This window comes from Lissotriton vulgaris, chromosome 3_1 (assembly GCF_964263255.1).
Source record: "Lissotriton vulgaris chromosome 3_1, aLisVul1.2, whole genome shotgun sequence".
In the NCBI taxonomy this organism is placed as follows: Eukaryota; Metazoa; Chordata; class Amphibia; order Caudata; family Salamandridae; genus Lissotriton; species Lissotriton vulgaris.
This window is the reverse complement of record NC_141689.1, coordinates 718,191,856-718,215,480: the sequence shown is the minus strand read 5'-3', so window position 1 is coordinate 718,215,480 and position 23,625 is coordinate 718,191,856. Positions and strand designations below refer to the sequence as shown.

At 43.2% G+C, this 23,625-nt stretch overlaps 1 protein-coding gene across 2 annotated transcripts in view; it reads left to right on the top strand.

Annotated features, from left to right (window-relative positions):
• MCC (MCC regulator of Wnt signaling pathway) overlaps positions 1-23,625 on the top strand; it is a 1,280,822-nt gene that overhangs the window by 1,017,320 nt on the left and 239,877 nt on the right. For both annotated transcript variants that reach the window (XM_086961033.1, XM_086961034.1), the window contains 2 exons: positions 21,004-21,150; positions 21,441-21,530. In XM_086961033.1, coding sequence (XP_086817159.1) covers positions 21,004-21,150; positions 21,441-21,530 — 237 coding nt within the window. The remainder of the gene's footprint in view (positions 1-21,003; positions 21,151-21,440; positions 21,531-23,625) is intronic.

Below are 23,625 nucleotides of genomic sequence, written 5' to 3'. Positions count from 1 at the left end.
CATGCAGATTGCATCTAGTACAGTTTTACAACTGTTCACTAAAGCGCACACTTCACAGCTCAGCTTGGAACACCCTAACAATACCTCTCAAACAAAAGAAAACTTTCAATTCAGGCAGCCTACAGTGAACTCTATCAATTAACACCTATATTAGCATTCAAGCAGCCTTTACATCCGCAGATTAACCAGTGGTACACATTTACATTTCTTTGAAGCAGCCGGCACCCTGGCGAGAAGGCTGGTTTATCTGTCTGCCCCTCCCTTGGGACTACTGCACAGGAGACCCCCTCTCTTCTGCTTCAACTGAGTCATCTCAGCTGTTGAAGTTAACATTTGTCCTTAGGCACAAAGGCTAAAATTACGGACAAATGCAGTCCCTGGAAACATCCATCCCGTTAAACGGATATTAGATTAAATTCATGACAGACCATGTAAATTATGGACGGGTGGTCACCCATTCATGGACAGTCCAAGTAAATTATGGACGGGTGGTCACCCTAGAGTGTTTATACCGTCAAACTAATGTCACCCACCATTCTTCTGCCGAGGGCCGGCTCCTCCTGCAATTAAAGGGTATATCTGCCAGCAGAGCTAGTGGGGAGGAGTTGGCGATTAGACAAGAGTGGGGCTTCTTCCAGGTCCAGATTAGGGCCATAGTGCTCTGTCTTTAGACGTCACCATAGTTCTCTGTCTTCAGATATCCTCCGGTTGTGTTGTGTCTGCAGATGTTTAGACGTAAAGGGTTGAATGTACTAGGCCTTTTTGTTGTCGCAAACGGCCCGATTTGCAGAATGCAAGGGACCGCTGCCTACTCTTAATAAATGAAACTTAAATGTTTCACTTTTTTCATTTTAAACACAACCCGTTTCCCTTTAAGGAAAACGGGCTGTGTTTAAAAAAAAATGCTTTATTTAAAAGCAGTCACAGGCATGGTGGTCTGTTGTCCGCAGCTGGCCACCATTCCTGTGATGGCAGCACATCATAAATTGTGACCTAACTCATTAATATTCATGAGGTAGGTCTATTTGCGAGCCACTGCGAATCAGTTGTATGGCGCAACCAAGCTTTCCTTTCCCACGTTCTCCTTAACCCCTTCGAGGCTATTGACGAGCTGGGCTCGTCATCGCGCTTACCTGTCCTGCGCGGATGACAAGGCCAGCTCGTCACGTAACGCGGTAATTTCGAATTTGCCGCGCACAGCGGGAAAAGCCGCCGCAGCGATGCGGTTAACAACACGGGCGGAACAATAAATGCGTCTGAACCGTGCATTCCATTTACAAAACAGGCGCTGGACTTTAGAATAGTTTAATTTACTATTCGAACTCCAATTCCCGCAGAAGTCCAACACCGCTTTACCTAACGCATGTCGTTGTAACCACTTGCGTTGTAAATGTAATTTGTGGTTCAGATGCATTTATTGTTTCCCCTACGAATCGCTATGTAGGGAATGGGGGGATAAATAACCCTGATGACATTAGTAATAAGGATTGCAAAAAAACGCTATTTGGTAATCACTATTACTATTATTCGTACATCTAGCCCAAAGTGAATTAAGTATAGCATTTAAGTAAATTATGAAGACATTAAACGGTTAGGAATATTGATGGGGTGGCCCGTTGGTATACTCCATATATGAATGGCTAATGAGGGTGTAGGTCTGGATATTTTAAGTAAACTGTAAATCTGATGTTTCAGCTCACGTTATTTTCTAGCCTGCTTGTAATTTTTCTAAATTAGGAGTATTGAGCCTCGGTTTATTAGTGTTATAGGAAGCGCCTCGAGAGGCGAGCACACCTTTTCCTCTCCCCGGTGGTTGATTATGTGCTCTTATGGCTTTTATTGTAAACAAAGCTCGTGACATATGGCGGCAGGAATGTTATTTTCTCATCTAGTGCTTTTAAGTGGTAAAATGATTTCCCCTGCCTTCTCTTTCTGTCATTTTTAGAGAAATAATTACCATAAGGAAAGCGGCCTGGGAGAAAAGGCAACTTTATTTAATGCAATCTGTTATTCAGTTTTTGCGGCACAAGTTTTGGGATTAATCCTCCTCCACTGGTACATTATGTGTTGTTTCTTTTTACGAGTGCCGTATTTTGTACATAGTTGCTTTCCTTCTTTTTATTGCAATCATTACTATTTGTACTAAAACCCTAATTTATTCATAGTTTTTTTATGAGGGTTTAGAAGCACGCGTTTTGTTCCAGTTGGGATAATGTGCCAGGCTCTTGTTTATGTCCGCTGTTCACTGTGTGTGTATCAAGTAACGGATTAAACAGCACAGATGAGCACTGCTGTGCATCGCTCATTTACTGCAGTAGTGCATCAGGTGATTGGCATGAGCTACAGGCGTATAGTGAATGAATAACATAAGACGCAAGAAAATATGGATGCTTGTTTCGAGCCCCACCGAGAATTGTTGGACAATGTGTGGCTTTAGGTGCAATCATTCACCCATCAGCATCCAGCTAGGCAGTCAAAAAGTCATCCCCAGTGTTTCAAGAAGGGTACTATTGTCAATTGATGGGCCTGGACATGAACATGTGGACGAGTCATCGTGTCTGTTTTTTGGCACAGAAGATGACTTTGGAAGCCCCAAAGTGAGAGTTAACTCAGTGGAATGATTAGAAGGGTTGTACACCCCAAGGGCTATCCAAGCATGTCAAATGTCCATGGAAAAGTGACAATGATCATGTTTCGGCATCTACCACAATTCAGGAGTTCAGTTACATTAGCCATTTTCAATGCCTTACAAGTCAGGACTATAGAGTGTAAGGAATGCATTGACTGATCAAAGTGCAGTGAATGTGATATGTGGCAACCAATTTGAGTTCATTCAATGTGTCCTTTGTGTAATTCATCTCCAGAACATAAGAGACGTGATCTGTAAAACTCTTGTCCCATCACTTTATTTTCTATTATGCTTAGCCATGTTGTAATTGAAGGAATAGAAGCTAGATCAGCATCATATTGTTTGTGAGTCTTTTAGTTCAAAGTTATTCTGCTGCTATACTGTTAAGCGGCTACCTGGCCATGTGCATTTTTCTAACACTATGTTCACAAGTCTTCGATATAACATTTGGGTAAGACATTCTTCACAACTTGTTTGCCTAGGCCTGAGCTGCCATCTCTCCCTCCCTTTCTTATTGCTGTTCTATCTACCTTCAAGTTGAGAATGTAAAGTGTTTCCTGAATCAATACTGGCTGGTCCCTTCAGTCTCTGGAATCCACACACAGATGTTTCTCTCACCAAAGGCATAATATATTAGCTGGAAGGCATCATTTTCGACAAATGAATGGGGGAATAGGTACGGGGGATACCTTTTTTTATTCAGATTCACTCAGTGAGCTCAGTTCACTTCAGACTAGATGCAGGGTGGCTGGGATATTCCCACCTGCTAAGTTATTGCTTCACAAGTCTAAATTCTCAGTGTTTTCCTGGTTACCTGAGACTTTCTGCAGCAACTTACAGTCTTGAAGGTCAGGCTTCACAGCAGTTTTTCCAAGCAGACACAAGACTTGAATATCTTTGGAAATCGGTTTGGGATTATTCCACCGTCCAGGGGCGAGTTATTCCAGTCAGAGCTTTAGGTGGAGGTTAGGACTTTTCTCCTGTTTGTGTTATTTCCTTCAGCAAGCACTGCAAGAATGACATTCTTTCTTCCATTGGGGAAAAAATGGGGATCCTTCCTAACTGCTCTTCCCACTCTAGAAAAGAGAAGCCCTGGGTCTAGCAGAAGTTATTAATGTGAACAGTCTAGAATGACATTCATGTCTACCCAAAAACCATTCCGTACAGTACTTCATGGGTTCTGCTTTCAGTCCTCTTATCTTCCATTGCAATCCAGGATCTGTGGATCATGATATGGAAACCTCAAAGAGCACTTCCTGAAGAATCCAGTGTAGGGAAAAGCCTCTCTCTTGATGGGTCAGAACTTTGCAGGTCCAGGAACTTTTCTTGGTTAATAATCTGTCCATTTGTCCTACAAATGCATCCTAAACTCCTTTGCTAATGATCAATTGGCAGTTTAGCTGCTGGGGCAGAAGGAGACTAAGAGCTGGAGGACAGAGCAGCGGCCAAAAAGAAGAGAGTGACTTCCAGTTCACAGCATCCACCGAGTCCGAGTGAACACCAGGAAATCTCCCCTCCTTGCGACACTTCTTTGCAGACAGCCTTTGAAACCATAATGATCAGACTGCTTCTTACTTAGATTCTCCCCCTGCCCAGAGGCATGATTTGACCCTACATCTCCTGCGGCGCAATAGCTTTTAACCTCTCATAAATTTAAATAAAATTTAGATAGTAAAACTATGGTTCCGGATTTGGGCATTTTGTCCCAAACACACAAATATTTCACATATTGCATGTGTATCTGCCATCAGGCCCCAGATAAGATTTCAAGGATAAAATATACCGGCCTCTCTCATTTACGCATTCCTTCGCTCCACACCTTCTCCTCGTCCAAAATCCAAAGTTGAGGAACAATGGGAGCACGACTTTGTGACCTCTTGGCCAATCCCTCTATGGGATAAATTATGACCAAGATTTGCAAGTCTTCTAGATCTGCCACTTTGACTAAGACATTATTTTCATATACAACAGACTCCTTTTTACACCACAATCGCTCAGTAAAAAATTATCTTCAGTCCCTGACCTCTGCTGGTCCTGTTCCTCACCCAATGCAACTCTATTCCATATGCTCTTTTCTTGCAATGTCATTCACGACTTTTGGAAACAAATCTGGTCACAAATCAATGTCATCTTTCACACTCAAATTCCTTTTTCTTTTACACACATTTTTCTAGGCAGTCTCTCTACTTGTTGGGATCACGTTAATGTTGATGTGCGAATCATTGATTTATTGATAGCAGTTGCATTCCAACAAATTACTCTTAACTGGAAGAATTTTACAAATATTTCTTTTAAAGCCTGGTGGTATAATGTCTGTCATAACCATAGGTTGGATACTGCCTTTGTTTTCCCTCTTCATATGGCAACTAAACGCTCTAATTTATGGCTTCCCATAACACTACATTTTGATGCTTGTGCTAAGAAATCATCTCATTTATCACCCATTCAGCAAGAAGTTTCCAAACCCCCTTGATTGACCTTATTGTTCCAACACTTTTTACCTTTTCACAGATTTTATCATTGTTTTTTCATTCTTTTGTGATATAACCCCACTTATTCCTTTTACAGTCAATTTACCTTTTGCTCTTTATGCAATACTTCTCTGAATTGTTTTTGTTTTTTCTTTATATTGCCTATGTATATTGTATTGACACCTCTTGTTATTCAATAAATTCTTTTTGAACTTAAAGGATAAAATATACCTTAGGAGTCAGGAGCCATCAGATGCTTGTCTAGCAATCAAATGCCATACAAAAAAATATTTTGCTTTGTAGAAAAATATGTATAAACCACACTCTGTAAACTAAGTTCAAAAGTGGATCTCAGGGTAATAGTGTGCTGGGTATATTTGACACCTTATTCTGATGGCAACCTAATTACCGGACTCAATTTATTTTCAGGCCAGTCTCAGGCTGTCAGAGTAAGGGGATTCACCCCTCTAAACCGAACATAGGTGCAGACCTAGGCCTGGTCAGTATTTGGGGGTGTTTGAAATTCGCAAAAATTGCTTATATGTAATTGTTTTAAATTTTAGCAAATGTGCAAACATTTTGATGTGATGACATATTTCGTTTTAAGAAATAGTATGAAAAAAAGAGGTGCAGCAAGCAATAGCCGCTCACTTTGTCTATATGCTTTGTTGCCGAGCGCTTACAGAGAAATGTGTGCATAATTATGTGAAACAGCTCAATGACTTAATTTTTGTAATATAAAGCAAGCATAATACAAAATTCCAGAGATCACCGGAATTTTGCAGGCATAATTTATATTTCACCCAAGCCTAGTCAGTATTCCATGCACCGCATCAGAGTTGAAAAAAACAGAGCAAAAAGGAATAGCCTTGTGAGATGAAATTTCTTTCAGTTGGGAAAAGCCGGATCAATACTAATGCATTTATGAGCCCCCATCAAAAGAGCTGACCAGTGGATACACTCTAATGACCTACCTCAATAACACACTGGGAGAGTGCGAGTATTTTTAATGGTGGCAAAGTAAATTCAAACAAATAGGATAGGCGAAAACCCCTCGGTGATAACCAGAAGCACAATATACGCCTTCAGTAGACCTAGATACAGATCTTATAGTTAATCAAGCAATCCATTAACTAATGTGGAGAATAAAATGTTAAACAGAAGAGAGTAGACTTTGTCCTGAGTAGCAAGCACAACCCATTCTTAACGAGGGCCGAGCTTACCCAGATCTTCTTAAAAATAAGGCTTAGCTAATTCTTGCTTGGCCCGATTAGGAGTATCCCGAATGGTAATGAGGCTGGACTAAAACAGAAGTTCTATTTCACTGTCCCTGCGAAAATACTTACTTTTGAGAAAGCAGTTTTTACTGACGTCAAGAAAAAGGAAAGCAGTGAGAAACGCCATTTTGATAATCTTCCAAACAAGAACGTCTAGCCCTTGAAGCCGTTTTTATACAAAATGAGAATTGAGTAATTAAAGCAGCAGACAAATTTGTGGATAGCCTAAAAAATGAAAATACCTCCTGCTTGAAACATTCTTCAATTCCCACTGAGCATGCAAACCCAACCCTCCTAATATGATTTCCTTCTACCCTTTCATCTTCCTTCCATCGATCTATTAATCCATCCATTCACACATCCGTTTGTTAGTCCATCCATCTGTCAATTCTTCACCTTTCCATCCACCCTCCATCCAATCAACCGTTTTCCATTCATCCACCCTTTTCCCCATCAATATATTCATGTGCCTATCTGTCCGTCCATCCACTCTTCTCGATCTGTCCATTCTACTTTTCTTTCGTTCACTCTTTCACCTGTCAATTCTTTCACTCTTCCATCTAACCTTTCATCCTGCCTTCTGCCCATCCTTTAAGACTTCCATCCATTAATGGTTTACACTTCATCCTACTGATCAAATTTTTTCCTTCTTTTCTATCACGTTTTCCTCCTTCCAGTCACCATCCCAATCTCCTCCTGCTCTTTCTTTTTATTTTATCTATCCTTTTTTCTCTCATCCTATTTTTTTTCTTACCTTTCACTCTCTTGCTCTGTTTTTTCTATTTATTTCAGTCTCTCCCTGTGAAAAAAAAAAAAAAAAAAAAAAAAAAGTAAAATGCTTTATTGTACAGTTAATAAAAACCATTACAAATAGCTTTTAGCAATAAAAGAAATGGTCAGTTAAAAGAAGAAGGAAACAAATTAAAAAGGTCGGTATAAAACCGTAAAAGGTTGGACAATGTTCATCCAGCATTAAATACGGATATATTTCTGTTTTAAGTAGGAATTTGTGCTTCTGTCCAGGCGCTTGCTTCCGGCAATTGGGTTATTCTTTCCCCACCGGGGGCAGACCGGCTATCTCCCATGATGATCGTGCCTCTTGGGGGAAATGATTTAATGTTCTTGATCTGTATGGGTTTCTTGCCCGGTCTGAGGGCTGGAAGCAGGTGATGTTATGTAGGTGGTATCGGTGTCCACTTGTAGTCTCGTCATTTTGAGCCTGGATTCTGCCACTCCGAGATATTTTACCAGTCGGCAGGCCATCTGCACGTCGTCTCCTCTGAAGCAGCTCAAAACTGCTTCTCTGCAAGACCTGATTCCCTTATTTAAAAATAAGGGTCTCAATAGGTTCTTCCGGTCTTGCTGCAGCTCTTTACAAATGGTTATGAGGTGTGTGATGTTTTCCTCGTATATTCCGCACAGGCGGCATTTTGCTGGTTTTGATGGCCGCAGCCATGGGGCCATATGGTCCGCTGCTGGTAGCACTCCAAGTCGTAGTTTTAAAAACGATTCTTTTGTTGATTTGGAGAAGCTGTTCACCAGGTACGACTGTGGAGTGAGTTTATTATATGTTTGCACGGTCAGCCAGCCGTGTGCTCTCTTTGCTAGTGAAGCTTTGTCTTGCAGGAGGGTTTCTTTCTTGACGATTTTGTTTATGATTTTTTTGAAACCTAATGGGCTCCCTTGGAGGTCCCATAGCTGCCTTGCCCCAAGATGATTGATGGCATCCTCCAGGAAGTGTCTTGCTGGACTGTTGCTTTTACTTTGTAGCTCTTTCCAGAGGAGTGCGTTAAGGGTGTTTTCTTCTCCTCTGCTTATTTTGTACCAGGTCTTAAGGTAAGTTCCCTTTCGTGCAAGTTCTTCTTTGGCCATCCCAAATTCTAGGCGGATCTGCGCCGATGAGATGTATTTCGGAAGACCGAACATGATGCGCATTGCTTTTGAGACTACTCTGTTCAGAGTTCCCGTGTCCCTCCCTCTCATTGCTTCACTTCCATATGTGATAGATGGAATCAGCTTGGCTTGGATTACTTGTAAGACTCTCCCTGTGGTTGTGTCTTATTTTAAGCATTTCTCTTTCTTTGTTGCCTGCACCGCGCATGCCAGCCCACAACACTCTTTGGTGCTATTCTGTGTTTTTATGAACATTTCGTCTGCAGACCTACAGAAAGAAGACGCCATAGACAATTAATTAACGTTCAGATGGGATCCAGTTCACCAATCCCACCAGCCAAGGGGGCGCCGTGTTTTAGGTTCCCTATGACACTGTAAGCAGTAACGTCATAGAATCCTTACAGATAACAAAGACTTGTGAAAATTATCAGAAGTCCCTACTGAATAAACTGAAAAATACAATAGTGACTAAAAAGGAAAACGTGCCGAGTTAAATTTCTAAACAACAACGTGAATCCCTAATTGCTGAAAATGCACTGATTGCCCCCTACAAATCAACAAAAACCCTCATAATGAAGAAAGGCCTATGATCCCTGGCATAGGTTCGCTACTGGATCAAAACAGTGAAAACTATGCAGGCATAGCTTAAGGACACAAATGGCGCATTAATTTTGCTTACGGACCTCAAGTTAGACTCTGTCTCACAGATGTCACCTCGCTAGACGTTGATGTCTTTTAGGCAAACTTACTGAAAGACATTACACAAAGTTATAGGGAGACGTCTGAGGACCCCGGCATACCTCTCGCCGATTTCATTTGCTCTAGTTTGCCACTATAGGCCTTACACATTGTATTTCGTTCTTTCAGGTTTGAACATGACCTTGACTTATAAAAGAGGGTCACTAACATGAGATATTCCTGTGCACAGAGCCAGGCAAATGTGTATGTCCAGCAATTTGAAATAGGAACAATGTACTCTGAGTCAAGTTCTTCGAGCACCAAAATAAAACTGGCGTGAATGCATAGAAAATATTTTTATTATCTGGGAACGGAATAAGTCAGAAGTAGAGGCATTCTTTACTCTGGCTAAATGGGAAAGAACCAAGCTTACATTTTACACTTAGTTTGAACAGAAGCCCATTAACATTCCTAGGCCTAATAATGTCACCAAAGGCAGGACAACTACACACAAGTGTTCACTAAACCTACAGACAAGAATGCGTTGCTAAGGTGCTAAAGCCACCATCCCATAAAGTCCAAAGTAAACTTGACAATAGCACAATTCCCAGGAATTGTGAGGAATTGTTCAAATATTGACATGAATTAGCAAAGATCTTCAGCGATAATTTAAATGTGAAACTGATACAGAGAGCATGTAAAGGAGGTCGCAGGCGTCACATGGAGGCCTTACTAGATTTCTTTGAAAAGGACGACTTTTTTGCATTTTATTCATTGAAATCCAAAAACTTGCCACTAAACATTGGTGGATTTAAGCACGAGGGGATTACAACCTAGAGAAGCCTCTTTTCACGTTTAAAAGAGGTCCAAGCACCATGGACAAGTAGTGCACAACTGACCTAGTCCCACTAGGGGCTCCACGCAACAAAGTACTATGTGGGATCTCATACAGGTTGTGGGACATTTCCAATGTGGTGCTGGCAACGTGTGTGAACACACCATATATTGAATAACCCTGGATTTGAGATTAAAAAAGTCAAGGCCCCTTGGGAAAAGAGGATACTAACTAATTGCAATAGATAAACTGTAGTATGTCTGATACCATGCCCATGTAATCTAAAACACTTAGGAATGAGGGCCAGAATGTTAACATGCACTAGCAAAGCCAATAAGTCTCTCCTATGTGAGAGCTATTGGCTTTGTCCAAGTCTGTTCAGCAAGGCTAAACCTTTCTTGTATGACATAATATAGAGTGGCACAGAGGAAAGTGGTGCAGAGGTAAGTGGTGTGGGGCAGAGTGGAGTGGCGTAGAGTGCATTGGCATGGATTGACATAGTGGCATTGTGTAGATTGGAGTGGCGTGGATTATAATGGCATAGCGGCTTAAAGTAAATTAGTATAGAGTGAAGTGGCCTAGAGTGGGGTGAATTGGCGTAAAGTTGCGTAGGGTGGAGTGACGCAGAGTAGAGTGGCGTAGAGTAGATTGGTATAGATGTAGACTAGAGTGGCATGGAGTGGAGTGCCATGGAGTGGGAAAGAGTAAAGTGGAGTGGTGAGAAGTGGCATAGAGTTTTGTGTGGAGTAGAGTGGTGTAGAGTAGAGTGGCATAGAGAAGAGTGGCATAGAATGGAGTAGAGTTGCATGGAGTGTAGAGTAGGGTGACGTAGAGTAGATTGGCGTGGAGTGAGTAGAATGGCATGGAGTAGATTGGCATAGAGAGGAGTGGTGTAGAATACAGTGGCATAGAGTGGCATAGAGAAGCATAGAGTAGAGTTGTGTAATGTGGAGTGGCATTCTGTCAAGTGTTGTAAAGTGGCGTGGCATAGAGAAGAGTGAAGTGGTATAGATTAGGGTGGCAAAGCGTGGTGCAGAGTGGAGTGACATATAGTAGAGGGTAGGAGAGATGAGTTGAGTGGCGTATAGCAGCATAGAGTTCAGTGGAGTTGTCAAATATACAACACTGTGGTAGCTGTGGTTGAATAATCAATCGCACAGCCAGAACCTTCAAACTTCAGGTCAAGTACCTGTGGTGAACCACAGTAATAAATGACAGTGCTCACATGGTATCAAAACACCCTTCTACCACTAGGGTGTGAGTCGATCATAATCTCCCAAAATAGGAAATAAATTATATTGACGCACTCATGACATGCTGTCCATTAGATAAATAGTCCGAAGAAAGTCACTTCTTTAAGGCCCAGAAGTTTTATTCCAAAGTTGTACCAAGCATTCACAACCGGAGGCTGACGCATATTTCGGCAAAAATGCAACTTTTTCAAGACTCCACAAAAGTCGTCATGTAAGTAAGTACTACAATTGAAAAGTGGAAAAAGGTTTTCCGTGGATGAGTAAGTGGATTTAGAGACTGATACGTATTTCTTAAAGTCGTAAAAGATCCTCAAAGCGCACAGTTGCATAGGTAAATTAAACCCTGAGTAGTAGCTGACCAATAATGCATTAGGGTACGAAGTCAACGTTAGACAAATGTTGGCCGTGATAAGCCCCAGCCTTTTTCCGGCGTCCACTCGCGTGTTAGTGAAGGCTCTAGGTAGTAGAATGGGAAACACAGTTGCAGTGCAACCATGGGGCACACTACTAGTACAAGTCCCTAAAGATGACCCTTTAACCCCTTTAAAAAGAACTAAGGGGATGGCATATAGTGTGCCATCAACATTCTCAGGTCTGCACTACACCAGTATAGGGTGGCTTTGAATAACTGTCTGGAAGCAGAATATAGACAAAATAGTTTCCTTGAAATGTGGAGGGAGCAATTATAATATTGAACTGAAAAACGGGTGTAAGGTGTGTCTGGGGACAGAGATTGACGTGTTGAACTGTAAACTTGAACATGACTGTACAAAAATGTTTTTCAGGGCTCTACAAGTCTATCATTATTCGAGACATCTAGGTTTTTCTTGTTGTAAGTGTTGTCTTTATTAGTTATGCCTGTAAGGCAAAACACTTTGCCTGCTGACTATTATTTAAAAGTTTTAGTGTTGTAAGTGGGTCAGAATGTAAATAAATATATTTAAAAAATAAAGCAGTTATAGAAAGACATAATGTCTGTGATGTTATGCTGTATATTACAGAAAACAATTCTGAGGTGCCCTGGTTTAGGCTCTAGTGTTTTTTCTGCATCCTTGCAACCCCCAATAATCTCCTGAGGCTGTGGATGCCTCGGATGGGACTGGGGCACCCAGTTGTAAAGATTAAAGAGTGAGGCACAAAATCACTGGTTGTTCTAGCGAGCGGGCGAATCAGCTCACTAATAACTTCCCAGAATCTCGCGCAACTCATAATTACCCGCGTCGGCTTAATTGTGTTTCATGCATTCCCAGGGCTGGAGCTTTGGCTCTTGAGCTCCGGTGTGTGTGGACCTCTTGTGGTTGGTCCTATGGCTGCAATTTGTGGCCTGTACATTGTTAAGCAAGAATTTGAAACACTTTTTTAAAAAATCAACATGCTTTATTGACAATGATATTAAACAATGAATGTTTACCATCTTAATGACACGTGATGCTTTTTCTAATTTGGCAACATTCTGAAAAAGCTAGTAAGCCTGCCTTATTTAAAATGGTACCCCTGTTCATTGTGATGGTGCATCTTGTATAAGTGTTGGGTATTGTTACTATGGGATTGAGGACCTTGAAGAGATTTGATGTAAGAATATCTTCAAAGGTATTCCCATCTACCTGATGAAGATATTTGTAATGCATAGAATTTACTAGTGTGTGTATATAAAAGTACTTTTTCCTTTTCAAAAGGAAAAGAACCGCCTGGACAGTAACTTATTGAATGTTGTTGTTGTTGTTGAATGCCAGCGAATTAGGATCGCTAGCTCACACTACATCCACCGAGTAGGCCTTGGACTGCTCTTCTTCGTTACCCTGATAGAATTGAGTACTACAGTGGGGTTCTTGGTTCCCAGTAATAAGATAATTGTGGACCAGTTATTGTGAAGAACTCACATTCTTCACAACTAATAGCCCAATTTATTAACGGGACTGCTTGGAAGAACTCAACATTTCCTCACACAAAATATAGGCAGGTTACTCCTTTGCAATAAACAAACAAAAATTAAAAAACATGGAGGGGATCGTGAGTACACCAACAACTTTGGTCTGGTCTCTAATTCAGTATTCTCAACTTAAACCTTAGAAAGCCACACATGTACATTCCAAAACTCTAAGCAGTATATGACTATGGTGATATCATCAAGTATGTCATTTAACATGTCTTGGGTGATGTAATATTTAAGATCATAAGCAGTTTATAGTGAGGGTACAAGTTATAGTTAGCTCTGTAAACTATAATTGGTGAATTTCAGTGTTTTGTTTTTGCTTTTCAAACACTAGCTTTTATTCCTTTTTCAACACTAAGAAAAGCGTCATTTTAACCTTGTTTTTTAATTCAATTTTAGGATTGTTTTAACATAAGCTAAGCTCTTATTACTATCCCTAAACATAACATCATTTTATCCTTAGCTTTTATATATATATATATATATATATATATATATATATATATATATATATATATATATTTCGTAACACCGTACCCGGCTGTTCTTGGTTTCAATTTTGCAGCGAGCCTGCCTGGGTGCTGATCACCCTTAAAACTGCTTTCAAAGTCTTCTCCCCATTTGAAGAATACACGCAGGCTACTTCTGAATGCTTCAGTGATTTTATTAAGGCACAACGTCTGGTAGCTGCCTACCGACGCGTTTCGCCACTTAAGGCTTGGTCACGGTCCGTGACCAAGCCTTAAGTATATATATATATATATATATATATATATATACATAGAATAGGTGGCACGCTGTTGTAGTTTATTACTCTGCTGCACTTTTATTATTGACATCATCACAAAAGTCATGACCCGGAGCTCTGCTTCTTTTGTTCATATTTATTTATATATTTCTCAGTGGTTCAAGTATTCATAGCAACAAAGTTTTATTCCTATAGTTATAATTTTTCTTCACTTTGCTCCATTCTCCTTTTTTTTCTTTTGAAGCGGTGCACTTTTATACTCTTTTTCTCAGTTCATATAACTGCATTGAAAAGCCTTGTAATGTAATGTAATGTAATGTAATGTATAGGCATGTATATAGCGCACTACTTACCCGGAGGGTCCCAAGGCGCTTCGACCGCTGCGAAACCCTTCCTGGCTTCCCTGAGAGATGGTCCCTTAATGGGTATCTCCAGGGTGAGACCAGGCATCCCCGGCGGTCTGGTGGGGCCGTTAGTGAAGATGAGGCAAGCTAATGCCCAGAGTTGCCGAGTGTGATCGCTGATCAGAGTGGGCACCGAGGCGAGAGAATTATCGAGTCCGCTGACCCTGGTCCAGAAACCTGCTGCGCCGGGAATCGAACCCTGGTCCCGGGCCGTCCTCTGCTCTCGGGTCTGCCGCCTCTAACCAGTGAGCCACACTAGAGTCAGTTTGAGCCTGGAAGACAGCCTGCCAGATCAAGTAGTCTTGTCTTCTGCCCTCCAGCCGAGGACAGGCCATCATATTAAGACATCTCCACCTGCCAGACAGGGATCTCTGTGCCTTCAGTGCATTCACCGCTGCAGTGGATGCACTCAGGGCTAAGCTGCATGAGGAAAACAAGTAATCAGTGGACTCCAAAGGTATAGAACGGGATGGAATGAAAGTTATCATGTGAGGTCATTGTATTAACACCATTGGGGGGAACAGTCCTCCCTGCCCCGTAGCGTCTTAGAGCTGGAGGCGCGCCTTTGGGTGACTGAATTAGAGGCAGTGATGGTGGTCGAGCTCGTGTGTGTCTAACAGAGCTTCGGAGACAATATAGGGAAGAGTTGCGCCGCCTGAATTACATTGACTATAAGCTCTCTTTTGCTTGCCAGCATCCAGATGGTAACAAGCCAGGATGCACTTTGGCATGGCTACTGCGTTCGGCAGTACCTAGGACTCTCATAGGAGTGATTCGTACTCCTGCTGGAAACATCATAAACCCACAGGCGGACATAAATGAGGCCTTCGTCCAATATTACGAGGTACTCTCTTCGCCTCTGCCAGACCGGGTCCGACACATTATTCGGGAGGACACCCTTGCCCACCTGACCCCTCTGCAATTTCAGGAGCTAGAACACCCATTACAAATCGAGGAGAAACAGGAATGGAGAAGTAACAGGCTGCAATATGTTAGATGGCCCGGAACAAAGTACTGGAGACTGACTGGTTCCCTGTGGACTATTATGTGATATACATGGTTACCCTTGCCCCCATACTCCTGGGGATCTACCAGGAGGTGCACCAACGAGGCATGCTGCTTGATTACTTACGAGAGGCCATCATATAGTTTTGCCCAAACCAGCCAGGGATTCTTTAGAGGTAAGCTCTTATTGCGCATGATCAATGCTCAACTTTGATTATAAGATTTTAAGCAAGATGCTCACTAATCAGCTGCTCCCATTGCTTCAGACACTTCTCCATCCTGACCAGTGTGGATTTATCACCCACAGGGCAGCTTACTGTAGTACACGTGAACTGTGTCACATTATGGGAACGGTCGAAGAGGCAGAGGAACTCCTGGTGGTGGCCTCCCTTGACTTTGAAAAAGTGTTCAACACCATAGGATGGTCGTATTTGCTGCTTGTGTTGGAGAGCCTAGGGTTGGGACTGCTCTTTCTAGGGTGGGTCTAATTGCTTAATATGGCACCAACAGCCAGGTGAGAACAGGACGCCCAATAGCACAGTGGTTTGTGATTTGGCGGAGGCACACGCCTGGGCTGTTCCTTGTTGTCCATAATTTTTGCATTGGCCATTAAGACGTTGGGTGCACTAGTGATAGTTAGGGGCCCAGACTGGGGTGTAGCAGTGGGATCGATTTAGTAGACAGTCTCCCTCTATACAGACCACATGTTGGTCTACCTATGTGACCAGGAGCAAGCTATGCCTGCCTTATACAACCTATGAGACCTTTTTGGAGAAAGGATGGGCCTCCGGGTAAACTGGGACAAGTCTTGTGTTTTTCACTTACACATTTTGGAGGACGCAAACATAGAGGATCCTGTGCACCACCTAGCGATTTGAGACATTACAATACCTGGGTGTCAATGTTTACCACACCAATAAGTACCTCCTGGATGTCAATCACGGGAGAACCCTGACATCGATACATCAGTCCCAGGGCTTCTGGACTCGTCTTCCCCTGTCATCTAGGTGCCGGGCTTCCGTATAAGAGCTTCTACTGCTCTTATACTTCTTTGCAGCAGTGTCAGTGGTCCAGACTAAAGAGTTCTTCAGAGACCTGCGAGAATTAATTTCTGTCTTGATATGGGTAGGGCGTAAGGGAGTATCTATTTGATCACTCCCGCACCATTAGGTCTAGGGGGTTGTTTAACCTCGAACTTTATTGCAACAGCACAGATACAGTGGCCCATGTGATGGCTGGTGGGCAACACAATGGGAGAGAGTAGGGCTGTCCCATAGGAGCTGGGCAACATAGGGGTCCTGGACTGACTGCTGATGTGGGGTCCCATCCAGGGGTGTGGGTAGATTGGTTCGTGCCGCTAAGCTCTGCTGGAATACAGCCCAGATGTGGGCCAGTACCCTACACCCTACAGTTGCAGCACTGGAGCATGCCTGGGATGAGAGCCCTGCTGGGGGTGCATGATTCGATACCGTTGTAGGAAGAGGGGGTGGCCTGCATAGGCGACCTATACAACGGTGGAGTCCTGTGCTCCTTTCAGGAGCTTCAGGATGTGTATATGTTGGGAGCTGGTCTTTTCTTCCCTATAATGCACTCATCCTAGAGATTAGAAGTGCCTGGACGGTAGGACAGGAGAAGGCAACCCTCCACCACAGGCTACTGTGCATCATAACACACGGCTTAGGTAGAAAGGCAGTCACGTTGCTATACATAGCTATACAGGCCACAAATCATGCAATACGCAGTAAGCTCCGCTGGGAGGAGGGCCTGGGGACAGTACTGGCTCCCAAGCAATGGGGGATGGGCACGGAACAGGTGAAATGAGTCTCCATACATTACACTACACAGACTCCATAAACTCCTGGGGTTGCTCCGCTATGACACCTCTGTAGTCATGGCATGGGGGTGTCTGACACTGGTGCAGGCGTGGTGCTGGTGATGGAGCATATCTCAACACTGGTAGATGTGCGGTTGCCGCCTGACCCCATGTTATGCCTTTTGAAGATCACCAAACAGACAAAACACACCAAACACAGCATGAAACTAGTAGACCTAGCCATGGCTCGTATAAAGTGCTTGATATCCATGTCCTGGAAGTCTGTGCCGCCGTCCTTGATCTAATGTTGGCTGCGCGTAGTACACAAATGGGAAGCAGCTGAGGCCGACACCACGTCAAATGACCAGCAGCTCCGAGGGCGAGGGTGGAGCTGCCAACCTCAGGGCACGTATGTGCTTAAACTCGAGGGCAAATTGAATGCCCCAGCATAGTTCTTGAGTGTATGTGATGTCGATGGACGAAGCGACCCCCTGAATGCGAACCCCATGGGGAACCCTGAGAGAGCCCTCACAGCTCCATCGCCTGTACCGGAGGCCCTGTATGGCTAGCAAAGAGGTGTGCCTTACTTCCCTATCCACTCTCATACAGATGTTCCTGTCATGAGCCTTGTTTTTATTTTTATCTGTGTTATCGTGCCTCCACTATTCAGCGCATTAACGAAACCTAAGGAGCCCACCCAGCAAAGTACACAGAGCAGCCCCCCTCTGGAGTCAGTCAGGAGCTCTCAGGCCAGGGTACTATGCTGAGGGGATCCCCTGAAGCTCAGGCCCCCCGCACTACAGGGGCTGCGGGGGCCTATGTTACGCCACTGCTGCTATTCCCTTGAGTCCTGGTTTGAAGTTATTGGGTTTTGTTGATACAACTGAATTTTGTTCTCATTTGTCTCTTTATATTTTGCATCACCCTAGTCTTCCCATCTGTGGAACAAGCTCCCATTTCATATACACCAATGCACAGATTATTTCAGTTTTAGAAAACTTCTTAAAACGGCTTTATGTCAGGCCTAATCAGTTTGCTCTTCTGCTTATAAGCTGTGCTGCATCAAAATACTATATATATTAACATAACATAGCAATGTAATGACCTTATGTACTATATTTCCTCTGAGGTGGACACAATCATTTTACCTATGCACAAATTGCTTCTCCATTCCACTTGCTAATATCCTGTCACAATATGATGTACATCGTCTTATGTGCTGAGACATTTTCTGACATATGACTGTGATTTATTGTTGAGATACAACTAAATGCCAATGAAGAAATATTTTTTTGAAAAGGCTAAGCTGCATGCTGAGCAAATGCACTTTTTACTTTTTGACATCTCAGCATTCATTTTTGTTTTTCTTAAATAAACTCCAAAATCAGAAGGTTGTTAGAAATGGGGTCTCTAGTTGGCAGTGGTTTGCGCCCTGTCAAAGTAGAGATACTCACTCAAGTCAGGGTAAGTAAGTTACACACCTAAGATAACCCCTGCTCACCCCTTGGTAGCTTGGCAAAGAGCAATCGAGCTTATCCCAAGGGCAATGTGTAAAGTATATGTACACATTAACACAGTGAAAACACTACAAAAGGACTTCACACCAGTTGAAAAACAAAGCCAATATTTATCTGAATAAAAACAAGACCAAAACGACAAAAGTCCAACATACACAAGTCAAGATATGAATTTTCAAAGATTAAATAAAGTTGTAGTTCTTAAAAATCAGTGAATGCTCTTGATCAGGACAAAGTACCTGAGGAGCAGGGGATGTAAAGCTTCAAATTACCAGGTGATGCATCGGCTCCTTACTGCTAGGTAGAGAAAGAAATGTGCTGTTTGCAGGAACTATACGTCGGTTCCATGCTATGGTGCAGTGTCAACGAAGAAATCGGTGCCCAGGTACAATGCATCGGAAGTCAAGTTCAGCTGCATAGATTCCACAGTACTTAAGCAGGTGATGCGATGCATCACAGACTTCGGTGATGTGGGGCTCGAGACTCATACAGCGGCAGTACTTAGGAGGCGCTGCAATGAAAAGCTGGGGTTTGCTTTGTAAGCCACGGTCATTGCATCAAGTGGGAACCACGCTCCAGTGCAGACAGCGACATTGCATTGAGTTTTGGCAGTGTTGCACCGATTCCTAACAACGCTTGGAGTCGATGCATGGAGTTTCTTCTTTGTATCACCAGAACTCACTTCCAAGGAACTGGATTTGGCACCACTTGGCAGAGTAGAACTCACAGCAGCAGACCCCAGGTGTTTGCAGGTGAAATCTTTGATGGCTCTGAGACTTCTTAACAGGAGGCAAGCTCAAATCAAGCCCTTGGAGAACATTGGAGTCAGGATGTAGGAAGCAAAGTCCAGTCTTTTTACTCCCAGGAAAGAAGCAGCAGGCCAACTCAGCAAAGCAAACAGCAAAATTGAAGTCCCTCCTGAGAGCACTCCTGCTCTTCTTCCTGGCAGAATGTCATCAACGCACAAGTGTTCTGAGTATATGGTATCACAGGCCCTGTACGTATACCCATTTCAGCCCTTAAAATAGGCAAACGTCAAAGGAAAGTCTTTGTAGTGCACAGGACCCTGCCTTTCCCTGACCTGGCTCCAGATACACTACAGGGGGTGGAGACTTCTTTGTGTGAGGACAGACACAGCCCTATTCAGGTGTCTGTGTCAACTCCTCCCACCACTCTAGCTCAGGAAGGCCGATCAGACCTCAGCTTCCTTTGTGTTACTGTCTAAAGTGAATGCACAAGAGCCCAACTGTCACCCTGGCCCAGACGTGTATTCTGACACAGACAGAGACACTGCATGGGTAGAGAAAGAAAATGCCAGCTTTCTAAAAGTGGCATTTTCAGACTTGCAATTTAAAAACCAACTTCACCAACAGATGTATTTTTAAATTGTCCTCAGACACCAAACTTCAATATTCTAGCAGCTCACAAATTGGAAAATACACTTATAAATTGTTACAAGGTAGCTCCAATGCTAACCTATGGGAGAGGTAGGCCTTGCTGTAGTGAACAACGAAATTAGCAGCATTACACTACCAGGCCAATTAAAACACCACAGTACATGTCCTACCTTTTAAGTACACCGAACCCTGCCCATTAGGCTGCCTAGGACCCACCTTAAAGGTGCCTTACATGTAATAAAAGGGAAGGTTTGGGCCTGGCAAGTGGGTGTACTTGCCAGTTCTAAAAGGCAGGTTAACATTTCACACACACACTGCAGTGGCAGGCCAGAGACATGTTTGCAGGGCTACTCGTGTGGGTGGCAAAATCAGTGCTGCAGCCCTACTAGTAGCATTTTATTCATTTATTTATTTTATTCGATTTATATAGTGCATTATAACCCAGGGGTCTCTGGCCCTTGGCGCTCACCGTACACTGCACTGGGGACTTACAGGTAAATCAAATATGCCAATCATGGAGAAACCAATCATACCATGTATTAGAGGAGGGAGCATGTGCACTTTAACACTGGTCAGCAGTGGAAAAGTGCCAAGAGTCATAAAGCCAACAAAAAGAAGGTCAGAAAAACTTGCAGAGGAAGGCAAATACTTACAGGGACTTTCCTCCCTGCATGATCGGTCCATTATTTATTTTCCATTCCCGAATCCACTATGCCTTATATGATGGTTTCCCCACCCTAAGTAGGATGGGGCAACCATCATTGTGACCGTGCAGTCCTGGGATATATGGATCCCTGGATCAAGGGTTTTACAAAGCAGCGCTAGCTAAGGGCTCCTATGTCCTACATCTGGTGGCTCCCGCCATCTGCCTACTGCTGAATGACCGCCTTTGCGGCTTTAATTGCCAAGATAACAAGCTCTGCCACCATTGGGTCTTGCCCGCACATATAAGACAGCAAATAAATCCTGTTCGTAGTTTATGTCATGGCTTTGGGTGAGCGGTCTGGGATTCAGCAAAACACTGAGTGTGTAGCAATACCTGGGTTGTTGAAAGTTGGCAAAAGAATGAAAGTTGTGAGAATGAAACCTTTGTTGTGCTCTGTGGAAGCTCATTCAGTTCTGAGTTGTATTTTTTTTGCTTTTCACGCAGGTTCGGGAATTGCAGACCAGGCTGCAGAGTGTCCAGGCCACCGGTCCGTCCAGCCCTGGCCGCCTTACATCCACCAGCCGACCCGTCAACCCCAGCACCGGGGAGCTGAGCACGAGCAGCAGCAGCAACGACATCCCAATAGCCAAGGTGAGCCATTGTTCCCTGTGCTAATGCCATCCCTTATCTAGAAGAAACATGCCTCGGCGGGCTCCCTTCTGCCAGGGGGGCTTGTGAACTTGGGCTGCGTGAGAAGATAAACCAGTAATCATTTTAAGTCTCCTTAGCCGGAGCACGCATGCCCGCTTACATTAATTACCTTCCTGAATGAATGTCAGGGGGGGGCAGGTTTGCAGCTAATGATGCATTTTGCACCGCTCTGCAAAACACCCCGAGCGTGCAATCCTAATCAGTAACTTGTGGACAATTTCCTTCCTCAGATTGCTGAACGTGTGAAGCTTTCTAAGACAAGGTCGGAGTCCTCGTCGTCCGAGCGGCCTGTCCTTGGCTCTGAAATTAGCAGTATAGGGGTGAGTATTGCTCTCAGTGGTATGCAGCCATGACGGACGTAGCAGCACAGACGTGTGCAGCTAGAGCACACAGGTTCACACCAAGGCACCATGGTTCATTCGGACAAACATGGACGTTCGCTTGAAAACAGGAAGGCCCTTTTGACACGGTTCTTTACCGGCCTCCTTTATGTCAAGGCTTTACGAATTGTAATAACATTCAAAGGCCAGCCGTGCCTTTGGGCGATTGTGACTTTATGTAAGCTCTCAAAGGGTTAATGGACCAGAAGTAGGTCAGCCATTGGAGGTCGATAAAAATGAATACCACAGTAAGAGCAACAGTGATAACTTGTGGCATCCCTTTAACACTTTGAGAGGTTTGTGCTACATAAAAACACTTATTAACACATTCATGTCAATTCACAAGCAGGAATTCATCAACAGATGGAAAGCCATAACAGTAAAACAGTCTGCTATTTTTTATGTCAAATTTACCAACAGAAGGCTTTCTTCTGAAAAGAAACATGGGGGTAGCTCATTACTTCTAAAACAGGCCAATGTGACCTTAAAAGCTCACGCAAACCGCTTGAAAAAGAACCGCTGGCCATATTAACAGAGGTGCTGTAGCATGAGATATGTTCTGTGCAATCTGGATATCACGCCACAAACATCGCTTAGCAGTCTTTTCTCAGGGTGTTGTGGTTGGTGAAATGAGGCAGCTTAGGCCAGACCCACACTTTGTGGTTGAGTCTCTGAGTAGGAGAATTTTTATTGCCTTTTGAACCGCCATGGCTCAGAGTCACTGGGGATGTAATTCCGAAGTCCGGCCCTGTAATCAGACCTACCTTTGATGAACGACCCTCAGTAGATTCAGGGATGCTGCAAATTACCGAGGCATCCTTGTCACCTGCTGTTTACAAACAATTCTCCTGAATTAGGGAGGATCTTTGCCACTGTAACGCGTACCGTTGAAAGCACTCCATATCTGGTAAGACTGATGCCCGGGACTTGCGTGTATGGATTCAGGGGGTCTGCGACTGCTTAGAAAATTTAATGATAGTAACAGATTAGTACGTTTATATAAATAAACAAGCAAAATGTAAAATTGGAAATTTGAATACGTTCTGTAAATGTGAAGGAGTTTGAAATTGGACCACGGAGCTGCGGACGAGACAGACCTTGTGGGCAGCACCGCCTCAGTAAGTGCCTTTAAGCACTGGGTCCCTCCGTAGAAACAGGCTTGTGATGCCATTGGTCATTTTTTAGCAAGTCCTCATTGCAGGTACCATCGCTTTTGAAAACATTGATAGGCACAATTTGTCCTTTTTCTTACACCTAGTTTGCCTTAATTTGACGGCAGGATAGCTAGTAGATGTGAGTAAGGTGGGGATCTGTGCACCCCGTCCTGAAGAAGAAGCTTTACGCTTCGAAACATGTAGACACACATAGGAGATCGTGTACATTATATACAGCAGATCTCCACTACACCCCCTTTTAGCAATACCAGCACGGAGGTATATTAAAATTATTTCTAGCCCTCACATGCCAGGTATTTTTTAATCCACATACCAATTTACACCTGACCCTACCACTCACTTAAGTAATCATTTTTTTAAAAAAAACCTTCACACACCACACATAGTGATAACATCAGTGCTCCCGCGTAGTCGTTGGTTAGCAGCACGCCGCATTCCATAGAGGAATGCGAAGACGCCTATGATGAAGCATGACACAAAGGGTCCTTTTGGTGTGTGAAGGGTATTTAAAGAACACCGTGTGCTCGCCACCACTGTAGGGAACACGCGAAAAACATAACCCTGTATCACGTTCAGGTGGATTCTTTTTGTTTATAGTTTGAAATTGAAGGCCACAAGTTAAGATAGTATCCTCAGATTGATTTGTGGGAACAGTGTAAGCGCATCGAATAGAATATAGTGTGAATGATGAGTGTCCTCAAATGAACTTAGAAAAGCTTCAACCTTACCATTCATATTTAATAAATGATTACTTTTGTATTTGTTTGTAAACTAAATACAATATTTTATCAATTGTCTATTTAATGAATGTTAGTTTCTGTATTGTGTACTGTTTTGCTGTTCAAATCAACAAAAATGAA